This window comes from Trematomus bernacchii, unplaced genomic scaffold (assembly GCF_902827165.1).
Source record: "Trematomus bernacchii unplaced genomic scaffold, fTreBer1.1, whole genome shotgun sequence".
Classification (NCBI taxonomy): Eukaryota; Metazoa; Chordata; class Actinopteri; order Perciformes; family Nototheniidae; genus Trematomus; species Trematomus bernacchii.
The window spans coordinates 2,821,503-2,846,038 of NW_022987429.1; the positions used below are offsets into that span (position 1 = coordinate 2,821,503).

At 39.5% G+C, this 24,536-nt stretch overlaps 1 protein-coding gene across 1 annotated transcript in view; it reads right to left on the reverse strand.

Moving 5' to 3' along the window:
* The window catches only part of fstl5 (follistatin-like 5), a 166,077-nt gene that overhangs the window by 15,055 nt on the left and 126,486 nt on the right, over positions 1–24,536 (reverse strand). Inside the window, exons 11-13 of the mRNA XM_034140696.1 lie at positions 23,481–23,615; positions 9,034–9,060; positions 8,683–8,801 (exon numbers count right to left, since the gene is read on the reverse strand). Of these exons, the coding sequence (XP_033996587.1) occupies positions 8,683–8,801; positions 9,034–9,060; positions 23,481–23,615 (281 nt within the window). The remainder of the gene's footprint in view (positions 1–8,682; positions 8,802–9,033; positions 9,061–23,480; positions 23,616–24,536) is intronic.

The following is a 24,536-nucleotide window of genomic DNA, read 5'->3' on the forward strand; positions in this document are numbered from 1 at the left end:
TTGTCCATATATAATCCACACGGCACAAAGCCTGCATACGACGGTTCAGCTTTCAGTCCTGGCAGCTCTCACGTTCCCGGTCAACAAGAACCTCAACCGGCCTTCTGTCTCTGGAGCTTTCCCTCCCCCTCCCCTCCCCTCCTCCCCCTCCCCCTGGTTAAACAAACCTTCAGACCCTGTAGGACGATTTAGCGAGCTGCTGGCCAGGAAGGATGAATGGAGTGCTCCGGCATTGAAGGATGAACTCTTTCTTCCATATTTACAACCTCACAGTCAAATGACTTTCCACAGGGCGACAACACCCATAGGGTATACTGTATATGAAAGCAACCCATCTGGGTACTTTCCCTCTACATCAGGGCTCTGACCCCTTTTTGGGTGAACATATCTTCTGTCATTTGACTGCCGGTAAATACAGTCTCTGAGGTCTTTGCCAGTTGGGTACAAAAACATTAACAATATGGTGCCCACTAGTCTCTCAGGCAAACAATTTCACAATGTTATTAAGGATCAATGATTAGTGTCAAAACATGGTGAAATTATAAGTGATATCACAGGGGATTGATGTCCAATCAGTCTGTCGGTGGAGGAGTGGACCAATGACCCGAGTGTGATGTGGTTGGTTTTTAACATTATAACAGTTTACTTTGACGAATGACCTCATTAGCATCCTAATTAACCTGTGATGAGGGTTTTCCCACAGATGTAACGACTGACTGACCCATTGTTTCAGATTGTTGTCCTCTCTGTGGATGTCCTAACGCCACACATATTTTCTTTTACTGTCCTTATCGCCAAGTGAAAGTAAAGAAAAATCTCTGGACCTTTTGTTGTTGTTTGACGTGCAATAGATGACACTGCAGATTTTTTTAAATTCTTCATTTTCACCCTCACGATGCCAGGCAGTGACGCAGCACTATTGAAACATTGATCATCATATATTTCTTCTTTGGTTTGCCCCCTGCTTATGTTTTATCTGTTGAAAGGAAGGTTCATTTGGGAAGGCATGCAACACTAACATCTAGAGACGTGGTGTTGTTCAGAATACTAAACGATGGCAGTGCTTTGGCATTTTTGGCTTCACAACAATGTCAACAGTGTCCATTTGTAGCACCATCTGTTAGTGTTTTAGATCTGAAACAAGTTAGGAAGGTCTGTTTTTAAATCAGATAAATCCCTGCTCCGGCTGAAGTAATCGTTGAGTCACTGTTATTGAACCCTGTGAAGCTCCTGCAGTCCCACACTGTGGCCATTTTGTGCTACTTGGCTGTACATATCTGACTTTATGCACCTCAAGAGGAGAGAAATCAAACATCTGATACCCAGCTGAGGGTGTGAACGGAGGCGGCTGTAATATTTCACTGTTGGTGTTAAATATGTCTGTAAATGGGTGGGAGAAATGCATGTATATGATTCATGTGGTGACTGACAGCTTCTAAAGAATGCATATATGTATTATTTTCCCTTTATTATGGAAATGTCCTTAGAAAAAAAGCACTGTGTATATTTCATGGATTCACTTTAATCCATACCACATACGGCATTATGCAGCACTGGAACCATGCCAGGGAAAACACAATGCTGCACTGTACAGTATTGTTTGGAAAAAAGAAATCGTAAATGCGTATAAACTAGTGCTTTATATTGCTCTCACTTGTAAATGTGATGATATTTAAAGAGCTGTGTTGACAAATATGATGTGTTCTGCTTCTCCCCAGCTATGCCACTGGATGATTTGTAGTGCTAATATATTTGTCACACAACATCAACAACGTTATCTGCGGGGAGGGAAACTGCAGTAACAAGTGAAACGGCAACATCTCAAATGTCAGAAAGAGGAACTTAACAGCAGCAACACTCGCTTTTATTTCTTGTTTCTGTAACGTCTCGATCCAAACTGCTGTAAACTTGCAGTATGATGGGATGTGTCGGGTTCAGAATATTTCAGCATGTGCTGTTTGTCAAATGGGTGACATCTCAATTGGAATGTAAGCTTACAACCCTAATAACCACATTTTTAAATAACCCTAACCCAATACATAATTACCAGACAGAAGGCTATGTACACGACGATCATTGTTTATAGATTTACACCCTGATTCTTCTTTCTTTTTTTGTTCTATACTAAATTGTGAATCACCACAATGGAAACATTAGGAGCTCAGAAAAAGCTTCTGTTGAAATTGATGGGTAAGAGCACTTTTTTTCGGTTAAGCTACAACAAGAAAAACAGCGTCTACCCATTAAAATGAAATTTAAAAATGTACAATTATGCTGTATTTTTATTTAAATTATCATAATGCAAACTTTCTGTGATTGGACCAAACAGATTGTATTATACATGGTCAACCCTTTTTCCTACAATTAAACTGCATTATTGACTGCGTTTCGAGTTTCATTTTTAACACACGTAAATTGAATCAAAACAAAACCGCATCAAAACGACTTGGTTAGATTTAGTATAACATGAGGGTGTGGCTTAAAACATGTACGTTAGGAAGCTGACTTCTGGTTGCACACAGGACATGAATAGCGGCCTCTTGGGTGAGCGTGTTTGTTGGACCCTCTCATCCACCCCAACCTCCTTCCTGCACTTTGATTTGATTTAGGTTTTGGGAAAGTCATTTTTATGAGGCCAGGCTAACATGGTACATTTTCAATACATACCCACCATACTTCCAAATGTCTGACTAATAAAGAAAACCTTTGAACATCAAAAGAGGACTCCACACAATGCTGTGGCAGCTTGAAAACATGGACGCCTCTTATCGGTCACAGAGGGATGAAAGACAAATATACCTTCCGGACCGACTTTACCACAATTGGACATCACAGTGTTTTTCCCCGCTACTGTGTGTATCGCAGTAAAACACTCTATATGGTACTTAAGGATAATGGATTGGCTGTGCTATTACCATAAACAAATCAATCAATGCTCCTCGGTGATGGAGGAAACGTGAGCTCCATGTGTTCGTGAAGCAATCCCCACATGACAGAACTGGAGCTGGCATCACAGCGCTCGCAGTGATTGATATCCTAATACAAGCACACCTCTCGGAGGAACGCTCCGCTGATTGTTGTGCATTCATGGCATCGCTTCATGTATAACAGCCATCCAATCAGCAGCCGGCTCCTAGATGGGAAGCTGCTCAGGGGAAAGCGTCCATTCAAGAACACATGTAAATCTAACAGGTATCCATCAGCGACTCGCTTTGAATATTTTTCTGCTTAGAGGCTTCGGGGATAAACTGTGTTTTGGTGGGGGAGGCCGGGTGTAAAGACTCCTCTGAGAGGTGAAACCGCCTCTGACTGCCTGTGGTCTTTAAATAACAAACACACTAGTGTACGGTGGCCTCCGAGTCCACTGGGCTTCGTTTTCTGGAGCTAGCAATATGAGACAGAAGAACTTGTGACGATCTGCCCGGGGAAATCAGGTCGGCTGAATCAGTGATTACATTATACGGGTAATATATCACATTTCTGCATGGACATTTAAAAAAACAACTAGTCTTATGTTTTATAATATGTTGATTTAAACTTAGATTATTCCAAATGTATATATAACAATTTTCAAACCCAGAAAAACGAAATCTATTTAAGCTAAAGGTACATTTCATTTATTGTCCTTTAAGGGCGTACTCTTTTACCTGTTTGGACCTCGTTATGCTTGTCACATATAACTTTACTTTTTAACAAGGTAGGATTTAAGTCATCAGACAACTCTTATATATGTATTATATATAGAAATGACGTGAGCAAATTTGGCCTTTAGCTAGTAGCTGTCTCATACCGGTTCACGTGGAAAACACGTCTTTTTTAAGAAGCACAACTGCTCTATTTTTCGTTTACCAACCCTCCTGTTGTCTTCGGGTCAAATCTGACCGATTTACTACTTTCATCAATCATAACTTTTTTGTTTTAGATTCGATTGCATTAAGGCTTTATGATATCCTTCACAGTAGACATTTGAACATATACAATTGCTGATCACCACTTTCATTGAACTTTGGATGATTTAGTCAACTTTGTAACACCCATGGTGTTCCCGGTCAAAAATGACCGCCATAAAGAAAAGGAATTAGTAACCATCTGGTTCAGAACACGAACACACACACACACACACACACACACACACACACACACACACACACACACACACACACACACACACACACACACACACACACACACACACACACACACACACACACACACACACACACACACACACACACACACACACACACACACACACACACACACACACATGTTTTCCCCCCCTTATGTGCCCCTCCCCCCACATGGATCACATCTGGCACACGCAATACATGTTCAGTGTCTATTCTTTGTATATTTACTGCAGTTTTTCATGTATACCAGTAGTCTGATACAATATTTACAGTTTGAAAGGGTGTTAAATGAAATGTGGTGATGATGAATGTTTTTTGTGTTAATGTAATAGCAGTTAAAACAGGACCGGTCAAATTTGACCGTGAACACCAAAGTAAGGGGGGGAACAAACACAATAGGAGGGTTAACCAGCTCTCACCATTTGTTTTGGAGAGGAGGAGACGTCTGCAGATAATTAAGCTCCCACTTTATAGCTGCACTAATCAATAGTTTTAAAGTGTACAGAAACATTTACTACGCATTATAAGAAAGTGGTTGCTTGTAATGACAAACCCTCTCAGCTCCATCATACAGCTCTATGGATCTTCTTAAATCTACAGCGCACTTTAGCATCTTTCAGGTCATTCATTTGGTGTTAAACTTTAAAAGGTTTGCTTCTGTCTGACCCCGATCAACAGTAGCAGCTTCCATATAAATAATAATTCTGATAAACCCACCGAACAGCCAGATATATCCCTCAGGAGTAAGGGAAGACCGAAAACAAACAGCGCTAAGAGTGAGAGAGTGAACGTTGGAATTATAAGGCGGACATAAACAAGACACAAAATGAATGCTAATGTTGCTCTGGGTCTGCTGGATGTGTATAGGGCTAACAGGCAACACACACACACAATAACAACTTTATAATGTGACATTTCTATATTATGTATCTGTTTGCACCGACTTCTCTGTGCAGCCCTTCTTTCAAAACATACACATGTTAACGTTAAATGTCTATATTGTGTGTCTGCAACACCCTATGTGTGCAGCCCCTTTTTACATAAAGCTGAACAAAAACAAAACAACTTTTCAAATAGTTTTTAATAGTTTCATAGCACTTGGGTGTTTTAGTATTATAATTGTTTTCTATATATATTTCTAGTGTTCTATATCCTTCATCTCTGTTTGATGGAAACCATGCATTCCTTAAATCCACAAAGGAACATAATTTGACTTGTAGATCACAACATACATTATTTTCATTAAAGAAAATATTGTTATTCTATGTGGTAAATGGTGCCACACCCTAATGAGCTATTTGTATAAAGATTTCCAAACTCGTTGATATCATATCAAACAAATCATGACACATTCATTGCACTTCAACACATTTACGTGTGTGGCGCAGTGGGTTGTGCGTTGGTGTTCGAATCAGGGGGTCACAGGTTCAAACCAGTCAGCATGTCGTTGTGTCCCTGGGCAAGACACTTCACCCCAAATTGCTCCTGTGGGGATTGTCCACAGTATTGAGTATGTAAGTCGCTTTGGATAAAAGCGTCTAACAAGTGACATGTGATGTGATGTAATTTACAGATAGAGATCATGCAGGTTCTCTTAATAAATAAAACACATTTTCTGTGTGTAAATCATATCTGTATGCACTTGTATATGTAAGCTGTTGGCATGATGTTTAAAGGCTGTGACTACATTTACAAGTGTACATCAATAGCAAAGTGTTTCTAGGTCAGGACGCTGAGTCTTTACCTGCTCGGCTGCATTAGAATAGGAATCCCAGTATAAACTATATTGACGCTCATGATTGATTTCAGTAGCTGTTACTGGGTCAGCCAACAGGACGCACGTCAAGGCCAGCGGATAATGAATCACACCGGTCACACATTAACATATTTTACCATTCCCAGTTAACTGTTTACTCACAGTGGTTCATCGTAAAAGAAAAGGATTTATCATAAATGTTTTAGTATTTATTGCTTCATAGTGCAACATTTAGACTTTCTGATTTATGCCAGCTCGCAACACATCGCTCACTTTTTCATGAGATTTTCTGGTTCTTTTACAAGGTTTTCTAATGCAATTAAATAAAGATTGTAATGGGGAGTTTTTGCCAAGCATCAATAATTCAATTTCTTTGGACGAGAAAGATGTCCATGTGTTTTGCACACTGATTTCTTAGATACAGGGGAGGCGTGTGGCGCAGTGGGTAGAGCCTTGGTGTTGGGATAAGGGGGTCACAGGTTCAAACCCCACTGCAGTCAGCATGTCGTTGTGTCCCTGAGACACTTCACCCCAAATTGCTCCTGTGGGGATTGTCCACAGTATTGAGTATGTAAGTCGCTTTGGATAAAAGCGTCTAACAAGTAACATGTAATACAGATTATGTTACAAATGCTTGTCTGATTTTCTTAAGATATCCACATTTCAGGTTTTAAGCAGTAAATGTGCTGTTCATTGTGTTTTGATATAATGTTGAATATAATGCTTGAATACTAGTGACACCAAGGGAATTGTCAAGCTAAATATAAAAGTCAAAAGCACCAGCCTTGAACAAATGAATAACAAGATCATTGACACATATTCCCCCTGTCTGCAAACAGCTGCTGTGTTACAACCCAATATGCTCTCTTCACGGTCTCCACTAACTCCCAAGAAAACATTTCTTTCTGCTGCAAACCTTTCTTTCTGCTGTCAGGTAGCATACTGTGGGTTAATTAGAGTTTGTTCTTGTTGTTGGTTATACAAGCAACACAGAAATGAGCTGAAAAACTAAGCTGCTTAATGGAAATGACAGAAATTGTAGAATCACAAACAGGATGTTGGTTAAAAACCATCAGAGCTTAACATGTCTGTTGCATGCCCGAGTAAAAGAGGGGACATGTTTAAGTATGATTTGTAAAAAACCTGAAGTACATTATTTACATGTTTTAAGGTTATTCTTACATTAATTTCAAGGTTCAAGGTTCTTTATTGTCAAACTAATGTAGCTACAGAGTAATTATGTCGTTGAAAATCTTAGGTCACAGGCTTCTCCAACAATGCAACACAATAATACAGATAAGCAGACAATATTAAAACAATATTATATTAAAAGTAATACAAAAAAGAAAAATAAGTTTTTAAAAAAGTGAGAAAAAAGAAAAGAAAAGTGGAATAGTGCAATACGAGTCTATATTCAAGTTATTGGAATTATATATTAGATAATAGATAAATAATTACTAAGTAGCAGATGAATGTTATGAAATGTCTTTCTAAACCATAACAGCTGAGGATCATGGGTACTGTACCAAACCAAATCCAACCAAATGAGTAGAACGTGACTAATAACAAACTAACTTGAAATAATAAAGATTGATAATCAAAAACAGAAGTTAAATTAACCAGGTGACTGCTGTGTTTCCTGTTAACTTAAAATAATATAAAATAAACAGTAAGATATGGAAATAATAACATCAGTAAAAGATGATTTATGTGAAGTGCTCCTCACAGCCTCCATTTACACAGATGACTAAAGGTATTTCAGTTCAGAAGAATCACTATAAACACAACATTAACCCTCCTGTTGTCTTCGGGTCAAATCTGACCGATTTACTACTTTCATCAATCATAACCTTTTTGTTTTACATTCGATTGCATTAAGGCTTTATGATATCCTTCACAGTAGATTTGAACATATACAATTGCTGATCACCACTTTCATTGAATTTTGGATGATTTAGTCAACTTTGTAACACCCATGGGTGTTCCCGGTCGAAAATTACCGCCATAAAGAAAAGGAATTAATAACCGATCAGATCAGATCAGATCACACACACACACACACACACACACACACACACACACACACACACACACACACACACACACACACACACACACACACACACACACACACACACACACACACACACACACACACACACACACACACACCACACACACACACACACACACACACACACACACACACACACACACACACACACACACACACAAGATGTTCCCCCCCTTATGTGCCCAATCCCCCCATGTGAATCACACCTGGCACTCACAAACACACACACACACACACACACAGAACAATGTGACACATTTCCCGCTCTTATGTGCCCATCCCCCCACATGGATCACACCTGGCACACGCAATACATGTTCAGTGTCTATTCTTTGTATATTTACTGCAGTTTTTCATGTATACCAGTAGTCTGATACAATATTTACAGTTTGAAAGGGTGTTAAATGAAATGTGGTGATGATTAATGGTTTTTGTGTTAATGTAATAGCAGTTAAAACAGGACCGGTCAAATTTGACCGCGAACACCAAAGTAAGGGGGGGGGGGGGGGGGGGGGGGGGGAACGAAGACAATAGGAGGGTTAAGGTCTAAAAACCTTTCTTTAAAAAAAAAAGCCTTTTTATTAAACTTGTGTTTCTTTCCATTACGCCTCTTGTAGAACTTTGGGATTGCTTTTAGCAATGAAAGTTGCTTTACAAATACAATTTATTATTATTATTATTAACTCATCTTTAAAAAAAAAAGAAGAAAAAAGCGGACTCACCTGCAGAGCTAGCAGCTTCTCACTGGGCTTAATGTGTCGCTGTATCTCACACGCCACAGGCTGAATGACTTTAATACCATCTTCATAGAACACATAGAACATGTTTCCAATGCCGAGACCTGAACAAAAAAGCAAAAACAGACTTGTCACACACTGTGAAGACCCCAAAATAGCTCATGAGACTGCACATTGTGAACATTTGCAACGGAAATAAGCCGACAACATTGTTATCTACGTTCAAAGCATCAAATCATTTAATCCCTCTCATCACAGTTCAGTAACCCCATTACAAAAATTCAATTAACTCAGATTAATGAATCCTATAGTGAAGCAGAAGCAGTCTAGACGTACCTTCTTCTCGCCACAAAATGTTTGCCACTGTGAGGGAGAAAAAGAGGAAAGCGTGGTTAAAAATCAATGCAAGAATCAATGGGGTCCCTTTGTGAGAGCTACCCGAACACTAACTCCTATTGAGGCAAAGAGGAGAGCGGGCCGCATGAAAGTTTTATGGAAACTGTCTCTCTGACACCACACCTCGTGGAACAAACAATCGATAGAGCCCTCTGCTTGGAAATAATTTGATACCAAACACTGGAAAACAGAGTGCAGTCAACACAATACAAGTACTGTAAAGCGTTTATGGTTTGTGCTGCAACACAAGTATGCTGAGAGACATGAAAATAGACTAATAAATACTAAATCTAAGACATCAGATCATCAATATGGGCCGTATGGATAAGACGCCTTAGACACCCATGAGTAGTCCACAGGCTTCAAGCTCAGATGATTATCATACGTCATTAAGAGGGATTAGTGTGTTCGTTCTTCGGTGGCAAACCCAGTTCCTGCTCCTATAGCAGGTAATTCCTCATTAAATTCACTTAAAGGTGACTAATGACGGGGAAATGTCGAATGAAAGCCGCACATAACAACCTGAGTGCTTTAGTGGCTGACCAGCAGCTGTTTGATTTCAAAAGCAGCCAATTACTTAAAATTACATGACTAAAGGGTGATGTGCTAAGAAGAAAAAGTAGAGCCATCATAAAGTTATTTTGCATGTGAATTCTGCTGCTCAATCATTCTTATCCTCCGCCACAGCAGCTGCAGTACTATCCTCTCACGCTGGCTTTTTAACCGTGACCTTCTCTCTCATTGTTCATCCGTCCCCCCGGCCTTCCCTTTGCTTCCCCGTCTTCGGGCATTCTCAGGCTACAAACCAATCTCCAGCTCAATTCACATCCGATTCTAATCGCGCCTCTATTGCAATGCTCATTCCCGCAGCCTCGTGCTCGGGTGGACAGATGCAGAGAGGGAAAAGGGGAGACAAAGCCGAGCAGACACCGTCGTGTCGTTAGTCAGCCTTAATCTTTCAAAAGTGCTTTGTCAAGTGTTTCCTGTGCACTCGTGCATACCTTTCAGCTCATTAAAAGTTACACAAAAAAGGAGTAGGGTCTATAGATAGGAGGGACAGAGACGGAAGGAAGGGAAGGGAAGGGAAGGGCAAAAACAATACCATTTATTTGAGATGTGCCAAAAAATGGAAAATGGAGAAAATGGGAAAGAGGAGTTGAGATGAGATCTCGTGTGCCCGGGTCTTTTCCAATAGCCCACAGTATTGATGCTATTCATCACTTGGCAGAGAGACTGTGGCTGTTCTGCTCATACAAGCAGCCCATACATCAACTTCATCATCCATATAACAAAACAAGCCGGCTGCCACTGTAGGCGGTGAGTTCACTCTTTCTGGCCGTAATAACTGTGTTTCCACCGGGGTCCAAACATTGGGAACGCCACGCTCTGCCCGGACTCTGCACTTCCTGCCCGTCGGCAAGGTTACATAAATCCAATTTGTTTACGGGAGCAGTGACAGTGGGCCAAAATGCCTTTGGTGTTTACCATAGTGGCATGGCAGGAAGACAGCGGATGCATAATAAAAGGTAGAGTGATTGTGTCGGAGTAGACGCGTATGCAGAATGTAACTCTGGAGCCTGCGGTGTGAAGGCTTTCCACGTCTTCCAGAAGTTTCTTGGAAATGTTCTGCTTTAATCATAAGGACAGATACTTTATTATAGAAATACTGCAAGTGCTGTAGTCACTTTCTATGATGAAGCAGAACAGAAATGCAACTCCAACGGGGAAATAAATATCTCTCAGTCTTTTTGCTTTTTCCTCATCTGCATTGATACAAACAGAGACTGTTTCAGTGCAGTGACTCATTGCATGCAGCCCAGGTAAAGCAGATATCCATTTCTACAGCAATGCCAACAAGATTTCAGATGCAGCTGCCAGCGCCCACTTAAAGCACATTGGATTAAAATGCCTCAGGACCCCCCGCCTTGGGTTTTAGCTAAAGCCTCTAAACCTGAACATCAGCAGAAATGTGAATTTATATCAATGTCTTGTCTTTTTCTAATGTTCTCACTATTGATTCTCTATAAAGAAAGTGTCCTGTTTATATTTGTTCTTATTAGAATCAAGGATTAAGAGGACTGACTTTCTTAAGAGCTGTGCAAATAAGCTTCTTACTAAATGCAATGGGGAGCTACAATAACACAGTTATTTCACACATATATCGCGCATGTGTGTGTCTGTCTCTCTCATTGTGTGACTATAGTGACAACATGTGACATTACAATGAAAAAGCTGAAATTCTGATTTCACAATTGTTGTGTGTGTGTGTGTGTGTGTGTGTGTGTGTGTAGGTAAGTTGTATGCAGTGGGAGGTTATGATGGAGCGTCCCGTCTGTGTCTCAGCACGGTGGAGGAGTATGACCCCGTTGCTGATCAGTGGTGCTACGTGGCTGACATGGGCACACGGCGCAGTGGAACACACACACACACACACACACACACACACACACACACACACACACACACACACACACACACACACACACACACACACACACACACACACACACACACACACACACACACACACACACACACACACACACACACACACACACACACACACACACACACACACACACACACACACACACACACACACACACACAATCTGTTAAACTGGTGACTTATCAACGTTGCCTGCGAGTTTATGAGTGTTATACCTGAGGATGTTTTACCCCAAAAGTTTACTTTGAACTTAGACATGTTTTTTTTTCATTTTATAGAAAAATACTTTGATTTGAAACAAAGTTTAAGAGGCTTTCAGGTATACAACTGGTGATACCATGTTTTTTTCTTAGTAATAATAACATTCATAATGATTACAATTATTTGGAGGCACTTTATATGACACCCAAGGACAGCATACAGTTCATAAAAACTCTACAAGACAAAAACACAAGAAGGGCAACATAAAAAGACATTCAAGGCAGACCCAAATGAAGGGAAAAGGAGAATAGCATTGAAAGGAAACAGAGAATGATGAATATTACAGTGTCAACCAACCCTAACGATCATAAGTCACAATGTGCCGGTCCATACCTATACTATTTATTCTACCCTGTATGTTGCTTTTAACCCCAAACCCATTGGTTCCTACAGTTTTTAAATATGTCTGGGCTTTGTAGTTTAATTTGACTTTACTCAAACTGCTGTTAATATTGTTTTTCTGAGGACTAATGATATGAATATTGACTATTTGTCAGACATTTTTTGAATATTTTTTTTAACAATGGCACCTTTATTCAAATATTTGTATATAATTAGACGCACATAGAATATCACCAGCCTTATCTGAAAAATAAAAACTGCTTATTATGTAGTTTACAAAAGGAAAGGTAGAAAATGAAACATCCAGTGCAAGGAATTGAGAATCATAATAAAGCATTGTGAAGTCTTTCTTTGCATCAACTTGAAAGCACCCTGATTAATAGGGGGTCAAACAGGAAGTCATGAAACTGTAACTCTCCGAACAAAAGCAGAATTACAAGGTATATTGTCCTGCATGATTAGCAAATTGAAAGAGATAGTTTATACAGTAGAGGAGAAGTCTCAAAGGGTAATTTAAACGGGGAGATATTTCATGCCCAATTCAAAGCGTCCACCAACTGCTGGTGGCCTTTCTAGTGCGAAAGCGCTTCACTACTTTATGCTTCTCACCTGACTTCCTCTCTCTGCTCCACATAGTCATGACTCACATAGTGATCAAGTCCCCCTTCTGACAAAAGTCTTTCAGCTTTTATGTACTACCCATCCATTTCTCAGGCAGAACATTCTTCAATACTTTTCTCATTGCTTTTAGCACCTCTGGAAAGATTGAGGGCCAACTTCAACGGCAAGTCCCCGGCAGTACAATTTACAGGCAGGTAAGAGTCAGGAAGCTTTCAAAAAAATGAACTAGACTGACTGCGCTAGAATTAGAGCCGGAAGCCTGTGGAGGACTGAGGGCTGTATCATCTTTTTATGAGGACAAGTATTCAACAGACTTAATCCTTGGAGAGAAATGCCGGAGAGTTATAAAAAATATATAAGCTACTGGAGAGAGTTTGAAACATTGAAGCATGAACAATAAAGTCTCTGTCATCACAAACGTAAAGTGCAATAGGAGACACGGAGAGTTAATATGAACCGCCTTACAATGATAGGAAAGGCCAGATTTCTTCTAACAAGAGTGGATTTTCAACATTTCAAGTCACAATATCAACATGACCTTTTAGCCAGGTTATGTTAACGTTATTTCTGTTTTATTCTGTGTAAAGTTATCATCATAAATAAGGATTTGTACATTTTTCTGAGATTGTTGTGTGCTTGCTTTGTCCTCCCTGCTTTATGTTTAGCATTGATCAATTCGTTTTGGGAGTATTTTACAGAATGCATGATCAAAAATGTTCTTAAGCTACGCTGCTGTAACCGGGGATTGCATGCATTTTAAACTTCCTGTTGGATTTACAATATTTATTTCGCAAAGCTCGTAGGATGAAACTCAGCCGACAGTCGGAGCTGCTGGGACTCCTTGTTGCTGACAGCGTGTCCAACACCGTGTGAAAGCCCGATGTGATGGGGAGGGACGCCTCTGATGGGAACATGGACGCTATTTTGGCACGAGTTGATGTTTTCTATTCAGAGGATGAGGAGCAGACAGCATGGCGGACAGACTAAAACAGAATATTTGAGCAGACTTTAGAGTGGAGTGGTGGTTTTCATCGTATCTGCCAGAGTGATTGCATTGTTTTCTCCCAACCAATCACTTCACCAGCTGATGTCCCTGATTAGATCTTCCTCTCGGCCTGGATGTGTGAAATTAAACTGTTTGAAAATGTACAAAAAGGTAAAATGTAAAAAATAAAAAGGTCTGTAAAGACGAATGTAATGGTGGAAGAAGTACTCAGATTTTCTTGAGTTCAAGAAGTCCTGAATGAAATTGTGTTCTTAATTATAAGCACAAAATGATTTGCTTTCAAATCTACCTAAATTACCAAAAGTACTTAATATTCATTATGGCACATTAAGGAATCCTACATTTAATATTATTAGCTTTTTTTATTATTGATGCATTCAAATGTGTTTATCACTTAATTGTTGCAGATTGAGCTCAGTTGTATTACTTTATATAATGCTGGGTAACGTAATCTTTATCAACAAACCATTAATGAGGTTGTATCAATAATATGAATCTGCAAAAACTAGTAACTAAAGATGTTAAATTAATATAGTGGAGTAAAAAGTACAATATCTCCATCTGAATTGTAGTAGAAGTATACTCAGGTAAGGTCAAATAACCTCAACATTGTATTAAATACAGAACTTTATTAATGCCATTCGTAACATTTCAGCACTGGGCAGGTGAAGTATGTCGAATATATATTTGGGTAAAGTATAGAGAACACATAGCAAAGATTTCATAGTGTATACGAAGAAAACAATAAAAGGCTGAAACATGATTCATGGTTGAGGGAGGCGGGAGGGTTACATATCAATAATAGTGGTCCAACAGTTATTTGCCAAGTTCATACAACCAGCTAACCCTTGAAAATATATATTTTTGTTTATTAAGTTTCATGTGTAACCTGTTTTTAAGTGTCAGTACCTTCACATAGAACAAACCACTCAGATCTGTATTTAATCAAAACCTAAAATGGCTAAATCGTTGAAAAATCACACATAATCTGCAGATGTAATGAGACTTGTAAGTGACTCATGACTCAGTGGGGATGTTTTGCAGTGCAGCTCTTTCCAGCCCACTAGAGTTGAAGACTTTGTGTTCCAGCCGAAGAACATAAAGGTCATATATTACTTAACGGGCCTCTACAGTGAGTCATGAAGCATTGAGTAAAGAAAACAGAATAAGAAGTGAAGAGTTCATACTGCAGTCGTGAGTGGAGACCAGAACAGGATATGAAGCAGTTCTCTCCACCTGATGCCCGCTGACCCATAAATGTATTGTTATGTTATGCACTAAATCTACAAAATAAGCTATAGTTAAAGGTGGGGTAGGTAATTCACTTCAGAAACACTTGTTATATTCCATGGAATGCTCTTAACATCCCGATAGCAATGAATATATTAAATGCTTTGACAATAAATACATAATAAATGTCATCTGTGGAAGCCGTGGCGCTGTAAAAAGCACGACCAATCATCTGAGCCGGCCCGGCTAAAATAACTGGATGGCCTACCTGCCTGTCAGCCTTCCATCTCGTGCACAAACTTATCTCGTGCCCTCATTGGTCATGTGCGCGTTCGTGTGTGTTGGAGGAGGGGCTCTGTAAGGAAGTCTGAAGGAAGGGGCAGATTTTTTTCGGCTGCGTACTTTCAAATTCTAGCGCACTCGAGCTGCTTTCTCCATTCTTACTTACCCTACCTTTAAGGTTAGAAACATTGTACTTAACGGACAAAGTAAACCGGCAATATTATATTTGATATAAACCATAATTATATTGCTGCTTAAAGGTTTCCCAAAGAAGCGTGAGCTTTCACAACATCCCCAAACTGTTTGTCTCTTTGCATGTGTTACCTATCATAATATGCATGTATCCATCAACTATTTATAAAGATACATTAACCTAAGGTAAAGAGACAACTCATTAAAATGTTTCAGCAACTATGAGTGCCCAGATGTCTAATGTAACGTGGTAAAGTCATTAATTAGCAACACAAACACTGAAAACTTCCTCAAATCTAATTAAAGTCTTCATTATTTGCCAGAGTTCAAAGGTAACGGTTACAGCACACAAATACAACACTAGTGCTGTTGCCATGTGTCCTCTATGCTACACTAATTACCTTCGAAGGACACCAATTAACAACCAAACGGCCAGATAGTGAAACCTAGGGAACATACTCAGTAAATCACCTACATAATAAGAAAATATTATATTGAGATTATTCATACGCAAATACAATACGTCTAAGTAACAGATGGAAGGGTGGCACTAAAGACCATGATATTCTCATTTTAACTACTGTTATGAGACTTTCACTTACAATATTGGAATAATGATATAACCATCACATCTTTAATTGTTCCAGAAGGGCACTCGAGCTAAAGAGAGCAGAGGGGCATCTGATTGAGCCAGCATATACACCACTCAGTCCTCTGAAGATCCCTCATGTGAGGCATGAAGAGCAGCATAATGTACATTAAGCGGAGAAACTGAAGCAACAAACGCTCGTTCTGAGCCTCGCCGATCTTCTGACGCTGCAGGAATAATTGGCACATTTTTGAAGGGCAGATATTTATGCCAGTTTAGCGGCAGACTGTCAGAGATGGATGGTGCTGTGCTAGCTGGTGACAGACGTTGTTAAAGAGATCTCAAGAGTGGTGACTGCTCAGGTTTACCCAAACAATGAAGCAGTCGGGTACATTTGAGAGAAAAACAATTCACTTCAGAGGTGAATTCATCTAAAAAAGATCATTCTTGCCTCTCTCATCAAATCATGTTTTTCAGTTCATCTCCGGCCTAATACCTTATTCAGCCCTTTGACAACGGGCTTAGTTAGATATTCAGCCCCGTCTCCCATCCAGTGTCTGAACGAGGAGCCTCGGTCAGGTCATAAACACAATGACTTTCGCACAATGAGATCATTAGTTTCCACAAAGTCAGATTTCTCCAATACTTCCAAGTACAATCGCAATGTGCCATTTGAATCTGCGTCTGTTTCAGATCAATGGTATTAGATCAAGGGAAGTCTGGTGCAACAACATGCCCACCAGCATCTCAATGTGTGTTGGATCAGAGCATCAAACTCTTGGTTTGAAGCATCCTGGATTCTGCGACTTAAAGGCAATGCCACTGTTTGAAGACAATTTAAGTTAGTACTTGTGAACATGGAATACTTTCTGCCAAAGCTAGAAAACCAAAGGGACTAACACTTCAAAAACATATGGGGAAGTAGTAGTTCTTCTGACAGATGGATACAGTTTGAAGCTTTGTTTTGGGTCTTCTGGGATGTGATTACACGCCAAAAGTCAATGACTGTCAACTTTCTCAAAATATGCCCTTTTTTCCTTTATTGTGAAAAAGAGAGTATTCCTATTTAGCTGTCGACATGAACATTATAGAGGTATATGACCATAAACATGCAGCCATGCTCAAATCGCTTGCATTTGTTTTTTATTCCATCCAAAATGTCCATTGGTTGCAAATGACTTTGAACGTGAAAAACCCAGCTGCATCTATATTTCTTCAACTCATTTCTTAAAAAGGTCAAATTTAGAGAATTAATCAAAAGTGCTTATTATAAAATGCAGAAGCCTGATAATGAAGTCTGTTATGATGTTTAAAAGAAGGTGTGTATATGTTTTCCTTCTGACCAGATATTTGGATATGCATCACGACCCGAGCCTTCAATCTGTTGGCTTGTCGGTTTTGTTTACGACGCACAGACATGACCATAAACAAGAAGGAGGGAGTCTGTCGCAAACTGGGTGCTTCTGAAATGTGCTGTTTACATTTTCAAAGACGGATCTTAAAAACTCATCTCTTTCGACTCCACTTCGAGCAATACAATTACTAACAAAGCACTTATATACTAACAAAGGACTGGCTTATGTAAAGCTAGTTGAGTAGCATTTGAAATGTTTTGGCTCTATGAAACCTGATGAACTTATATGATTCTGTTTTCTTCTAGTTTGTATCTTCTTGGTCGAATGCACTTATTGTAAGTCGCTTTGGATAAAAGCGTCAGCTAAATGCAAAGTAATGTAATCTTAAAGGTGGGCTAGGTAAGTTTGAGAAACCTGCTCAAGATACACTTTTTGTTATATTCCATGGAATGCTCTTAACATCCCGATAGCAATGAATATCTTAAGTGCTTTGACAAAAAATCTATTAAAAAATATCATCTGTGGAAGCCGTAGTACTGTAAAAAGCACGACCAATCATTTGAGCCGGCCCGGCTAAAATAACTGGATGGCCTACCTGCCTGTCAGCCTTCCATCTGTGCACAAACTTATCTCGTGTCCTCATTGGTCATGTGCGCGTTCGTGTGTGTTGGAGGAGGGGCTCTGTTAGGAAGTGGCAGATTTGTTCCGGCTGTGTATTTTCAAATTCTAGCGCACTCGAGCTGGTTTCTCCAAAATTACCTACCCCACCTTTAAACCCTATTAACATCAGAATATACCACATCTTAATTAAAAAAATGCTAATATTGGAGTTTATAGTAGCATAACACAGGTGTTACACAACACCTAAACACTGACTGTGCTTATGCATTGCACAGTCATTGTTTAGGTGTTATGTACGTTATGGAGGATTTGGGGAATTGGCTTTAAACGTGTGTAATGTTAGATTTGTTTTGTTTTGTTTTGTTAAAATCCGATCTTTGTTGATTGCATTTGTTCCATAATTCCTACCCTGTAGCCTCTCCCTGAAACCAGGATGTGACCACATGTGGATCTACAGACGGGCCCTAAGTGGACCAGTGATTTAGAGAGCCTCTCTGGCCAGAACATGACGCCATATGGAGCTCATCCGGATCCACACTCTGCATGTACTCCAGCCTGGGGGGGTCCAGATGAGCATTTTGACCAACTGTGATTTATGGGACATAAGTGGGGTACCCAGATGTTACTTTTTGATTACATTTTTGCAGTCTTGATTGGTGAAACTGGCCATTTAATACATTTGAAATGCCATGGCAAGTGTACGAAAACAAACTGAGTAGAAAATGGTGCTGTATATCGGAGGAGGATACTCAGCACAGGTGACGTCCGCCCTGATTGCTAATGTGTATGTCTCTGTCGGCGAACAACATTACTAATACATTAGTTATTTCTAATTTGATTTCAAGTGCATTCGCTGCGTTTTCCATCTGCTTTACAAATGCAGGTTATCTCTTCTCCATCATGGCCAGACACATTTCCAGGAAGGTAGGCAGGACATGGAAAAAGTGAAAGCGGGAATAGCAATACACTTTACAGGCCTTGATGGACAATCCCATACTTCAAAGTACACATAAAGAATTTCCAAGGCTCTGAGCGGTGATTCAGACGGTGCTTGTAGAAAGAGATAATTAACGGGTGACCTAAAGCTCAATCAATCTTCCTACTTGTTCTGTTAAGGTCAGGTTACTTTGACAAAGAACAGCATACACTCATATTTGAGAAGTCTGTTTGTTTTTGTATATTTTTATAATTAACTATATAAGTATTGCAATATCTGTATTTTAGCTTTAAAATGTGTTCTTTCTGTTTATATGGATGACCCTGTCTTAAAGGTGGGGTAGGTAAGTTTGAGAAACCGGCTCGAGATACACTTTTTGTTATATTCCATGGAATGCTCTTAACATCCCGATAGCAATGAATATCTTAAGTGCTTTGACAAAAAATCCATAAAAAAATGTCATCTGTGGAAGCCGTAGTACTGTAAAAAGCACGACCAATCATTTTAGCCGGCCCGGCTAAAATAACTGGATGGCCTACCTGCCTGTCAGCCTTCCATCTGTGCACTAACTTATCTCGTGCCCTCATTGGTCATGTGCGCGTTCGTGTGTGTTGGAGGAGGGGCTCTGTAAGGAAGTGGCAGATTTTCTCCGGTTGTGTATTTTCAAATTCTAGCGATCTCGAGCCGGTTTCTCAAACTTACCTACCCCACCTTTAAGTAAGTAAAACATATTTGATTCATATGTCATTCTGTTTGCTGTATTCATGTAAGTTACTAAAAAGACCTTGCGTTTTTAAATCAGACATGTTTCAAACGTTTGGATCATGACTTGAATGTGGGGATTACATTTAAAATCATTATTGAAGATCTTTTTTTATCAAATAGAATTTAAATATTTGAACTTGGAAGAAGAGCATAACTACAGTGGGGAAATATGCATGAATAATTGTGAGAGATTCACAAAATATCTGAAGCGTTTCTTCACAGCAAGATCATGCATTTTTGATATGCCACTGGTGATTTTATTTTTTACATTTTTGTCAATACAGCTTCTTGTCATACATATTAATATCCATAAAACGGACAAAACACTCAGGTAAAAACAGCTGCTGTACTTAATGAAACGTGTTGTGCCGGATTAATTATGCTGTGTTAACAATGAACAACAGAAATCTGTCCTGGACTTAAACTCGAAAGTATTGACGGCAGCTGGCAGCTTTCCTAGAAAATCTCACCCTGGCGACCTCTCATTGCAGAGCCCAATAACAGATACATGTCCATCTCCAGGGGCTCATCAAATGCCAATATAATGCAAATGCAAAGAGAGGGTCAAACATCAAACCTGCAGCTTGCTCATAGAGTTAATACGTTTTGTGTTTGTTTGAGTTATATGATTTTAACCTGAGAGAGAGGTTGAACAGCAATAAAGAAAGCTGCATTAACATAATATATTCTGTTTATCTTCTTACCACACAGATGTATAGGTTGAAAGTACACACTTGGACACTGATAAGGGTCAAAAATCCCCCCCAAGGTACAATACAATAATAAAAAGGGGGGTATAGCCAAGAGGGTATCTATTTAACCCTCCTGTTGTCTTCGGGTCAAATCTGACCGATTTACTACTTTCATCATCATCGTAACTTTTTTGTTTTACATTCGATTGCATTAAGGCTTTATGATATCCTTCACAGTAGACATTTGAACATATACAATTGCTGATCACCACTTTCATTGAATTTTGGATTTAGTCAACTTTGTAACACCCATGGTGTTCCCGGTCAAAAATGACCGCCATAAAGAAAAGGAATTAGTAACCATCCGGATCAGATCAAACACACACACACACACACACACACACACACACACACACACACACACACACACACACACACACACACACAGACACACACACACACACGCCTGGTTTATCCAATTCTAAATGCCACAGGACATACTAAGTTCAGTCTTTGTTATTTTGAACTTTTTATCCTGATGTTTTGTACTTGACATTTAGACTAGCTAGGCAGAGTAAACTTTTTGAAATTAATTCAAACATACCTCAATCACAGGAACAAACATTGCTACAGAGGCGCGTTATATAAGATTGGATGCCAAATAGCAGCATGTATCATCTGTAAAGAAAGCCTTCAGATCAGTTGTTTCATATGTAGGATTTCAAAGCAAAATGAGACAACAGATTTCCAAAGAAACTAAATCAACTTTGTAACGCTCTTAGGTCAAACAGACACACCAACGGCAGCACACAGCAAAACAAAGTGACGTGAAGCAGGGGAACGACTAAAGCACATGAAAACAGGCAGAAACATAGACCTGGGAATAAAAACAGGATTCACATCCATGTTGGCCGATACAGGGTCTCTCTTTAGCAAGACACCTGAACAACTTCTAGGGTTTATCTTGTTTTTAAGGAAAATGCTACATTCACCTTTTAGAAGGTTTTCTGTAAGTAGTGACCATTTTTTTTAAATAAATGTTTTGTGCCAGAAAGCTCCTTTAATGGAGATACAGCTTTAAAAGTGGGAGATAGAGGGGATGACATTGCCTGAAGCTTCAGCGCACTCAGGAGGCGGACATGGTATACATGCCAGCTTTAACCACTTAGCTATCCCACGGCACAATAGTGACAACTTTGAGCCTAAAATAGTAAGTTAAAGTTGATCAAAAGGAGTTAACATTTAGTACAAATAAATACAAAATTACATTTGAAGACTACCTTCAGAACTAAATGGCCTCTGGGATATAATTGTGGGAGCGGAGGTGAGGGTTTCAGAGGTTGAGGGCTGCAGGCGGTGTGAGATGACACCAAACATGACAGTCGAAGAGACAGATAGTAGAAAGTCCTCTTCCCTTAGTTCACTTCACTAGTTTCTGAATTAAGGTGGAATCCTCTTAGGAAAACCAGAGTGGGTCAAGTATGCAATCAGTCAGATATTTATGCCAGACTAATATCTTTTTTCTGTCCCTCTATCTTCGTGATAAAGTAGTGCAGCCACATCTGTGTGTCTGCTGACATCCCTTTGAACTCGTGTCCTGTGGGGTTACTCACACCAAAAATGGTCTCCAATGTCCATATCCCAGCCCTATTTTAGCCCGCGGTGGAGCTTCAAAAGCTTCAAAGCACACGACTGACTTCCGACCTCGGCGAGAATGATCCTCTGATGCATGTCAGGCAGGGTGCAGGAAGTGTCGTACTTCCAGGATGACATCTAAGCGCGTCGGGATGTAGAAGAGGCGCAGGAGAGTGTACAGGTGTGTGACTACACTGCAAAGTTGCAGAGAGTGCTGTTTGGGAAGCCTAATTACCCAAAGGAAAGAAGAACAACACTAACAACTGGTCCTCAACCCCAAAGGCAGATTCTGACATTTCAGAGAAGGTCAGAGCTAATTACCGTGCAAGACTGTTCATACAAGAGGAGATTGTTTGTGTGGAAAAATGCTTCTAAATTTGAAGAAGGTTCCTGGTGTCACAACCTTTATGTTTCACGGTGACATATTGACAATGCCAAATACCACCTAAATCAATTGATACACGTGCCAAAAATCACTGATGTGATGTGACGGAGAGGAAACTGTGGGTCAATTAGTCGATAATTAACTGACAGTAGAGTAACTGACAACAACTTTTATAATAAAATAATTAAGCATCACTGCTAAACATCTCACCTCATCACCTTTTCTTTTAGCCAGTGCCTTTATTTGAGAGATAGCTATGAACGGGGGGGACAGAGGGAATGTGGCACATAGTGCTGGATACAAACCCGGCTCCTCCGCTTGGGAGCTATACGCCGGCCAATATCACCTATTTAACAATAAGAAGGATTAGCTCCTTTTCCCTAATTTAGTTAATTGTAACATGAACATCTGTAAGGCTGTAAGACAACAGATGTCCTCAGGGTATTTTGCCAATGGTATTACTGTAAATGGATATATTCCAACTTTTTTGTACATTTTATAGACGTGAGGATTTTTTAATTGAACATTTAAAAAGCATAAGTAATCAAGAAATGATGTCTGCAACTCGTGATTATTTGTATAATTGTAATATATATTTACAGTTAGATATCTATATTATATTTCTCATTATTTCAATAATTGTTTAGCAAAGAATTGTCAGAAAAGTGTGAAAAAAATGCAAATTATAAATTGCCATGGACCAAGATGCAGAATACTTTTGCTGTCTGTGTAACAGGCCAAAAGAAAAAGACATCCACTAAAAAATATAGTATCTGTTGACCAAATGATAAATGAGTCAACCTATCGAGTCATTTATAATTTAGTGCATGAACAGTTCTTCCTGCTTCTTAACCCGGAGACAAAGAGTTAAGATAGTATCTCCATGACTTCCCTCGCAGAGGCTCTATCATTGCATCACAGGATATAAACCATTAGGATCTGACAGGATTCATTATTTAGAGCTCCATTTGCATGGCTCCATTATCCCTTGGATAGAAACAGAGGAACATCATGACTTATACATACGAGTTTTTCGTGCAGAGTCCTCCACAAATAGCGAAGAGATGTCTTCGTCTATGCCAGCATCATTTTTGGCGATGCAGGTATAAGCGCCCGTATCCTCAAAGTGCACGTTGCTGATGTGAACCTCACTCCCATTAGCTTTGAGAGACAACAGAGAGAACAGACAAGGAATGACTTTCGGAAAGAGATTAAAGGAGACCTGCATGCTACCATCACTCGGTTACACAAGACTTCTCTAATATGTTGGGAAGGGAGGTGAGAGGTTTGTTTCTCTGAGACTATGAGGAGGTAGGAGTTCAAAGTGAGAATGTGGCACATGTCAGCCACATGCTGTTTGTGTGAGCACTGGGACAGGTCTCTACTTTAATGAACAAGCTAAAAAGGGAAAACATTTGGTTTCAGTGTTGATTGAAAACTACATGAGGCTTTATTCCACAATACTTGATACTTTGAACAAACCAAATGTATCAAGCAAACATATTTCTTGATGATTTAACATATTGGAATTTAGAGCCAACATCTTTAAAACGAAAAAAAGCCACAATGAACAATGACCCAAAGTTACACCGATTAATCAAAAACAGGCCAGCGTCATTGACTGCATTAAAACCATATTAGGATTGAGTCAAAATGAGAAAAGGATTGCATGCACTGATAGAAAATAAATGGTTGCATTTAGTGTTCTTGATGGCCATTCATTCATCTTGACATAGATTTGAGTTTTTATCGCCAGCACTGTTTTACACACAGCAATAGCGTCAGTCATAGTAGTCGTGGTCATATAGCGATACGATAAATGTGACATTTATTATACTGATAGTGGCAGCAATTGTAAAAGTAACTGCAGCAGTTAAGTGTAAGTAAGAGGTGCAGTGAAATAATAATGGAAGTAGCAGTGGTGTGAATAGGAATAGGAGTAGCACATGATAACAAAGGCCCTACGTAGCTGTGTACGTAACAGGATGCATGATTACCTAGAAGAGCATCAGGACTGTTTTAGGCATATGATAGCTATGTGACAATGATTAACATGATGATTCAGCCTCTATGGAGATAGAC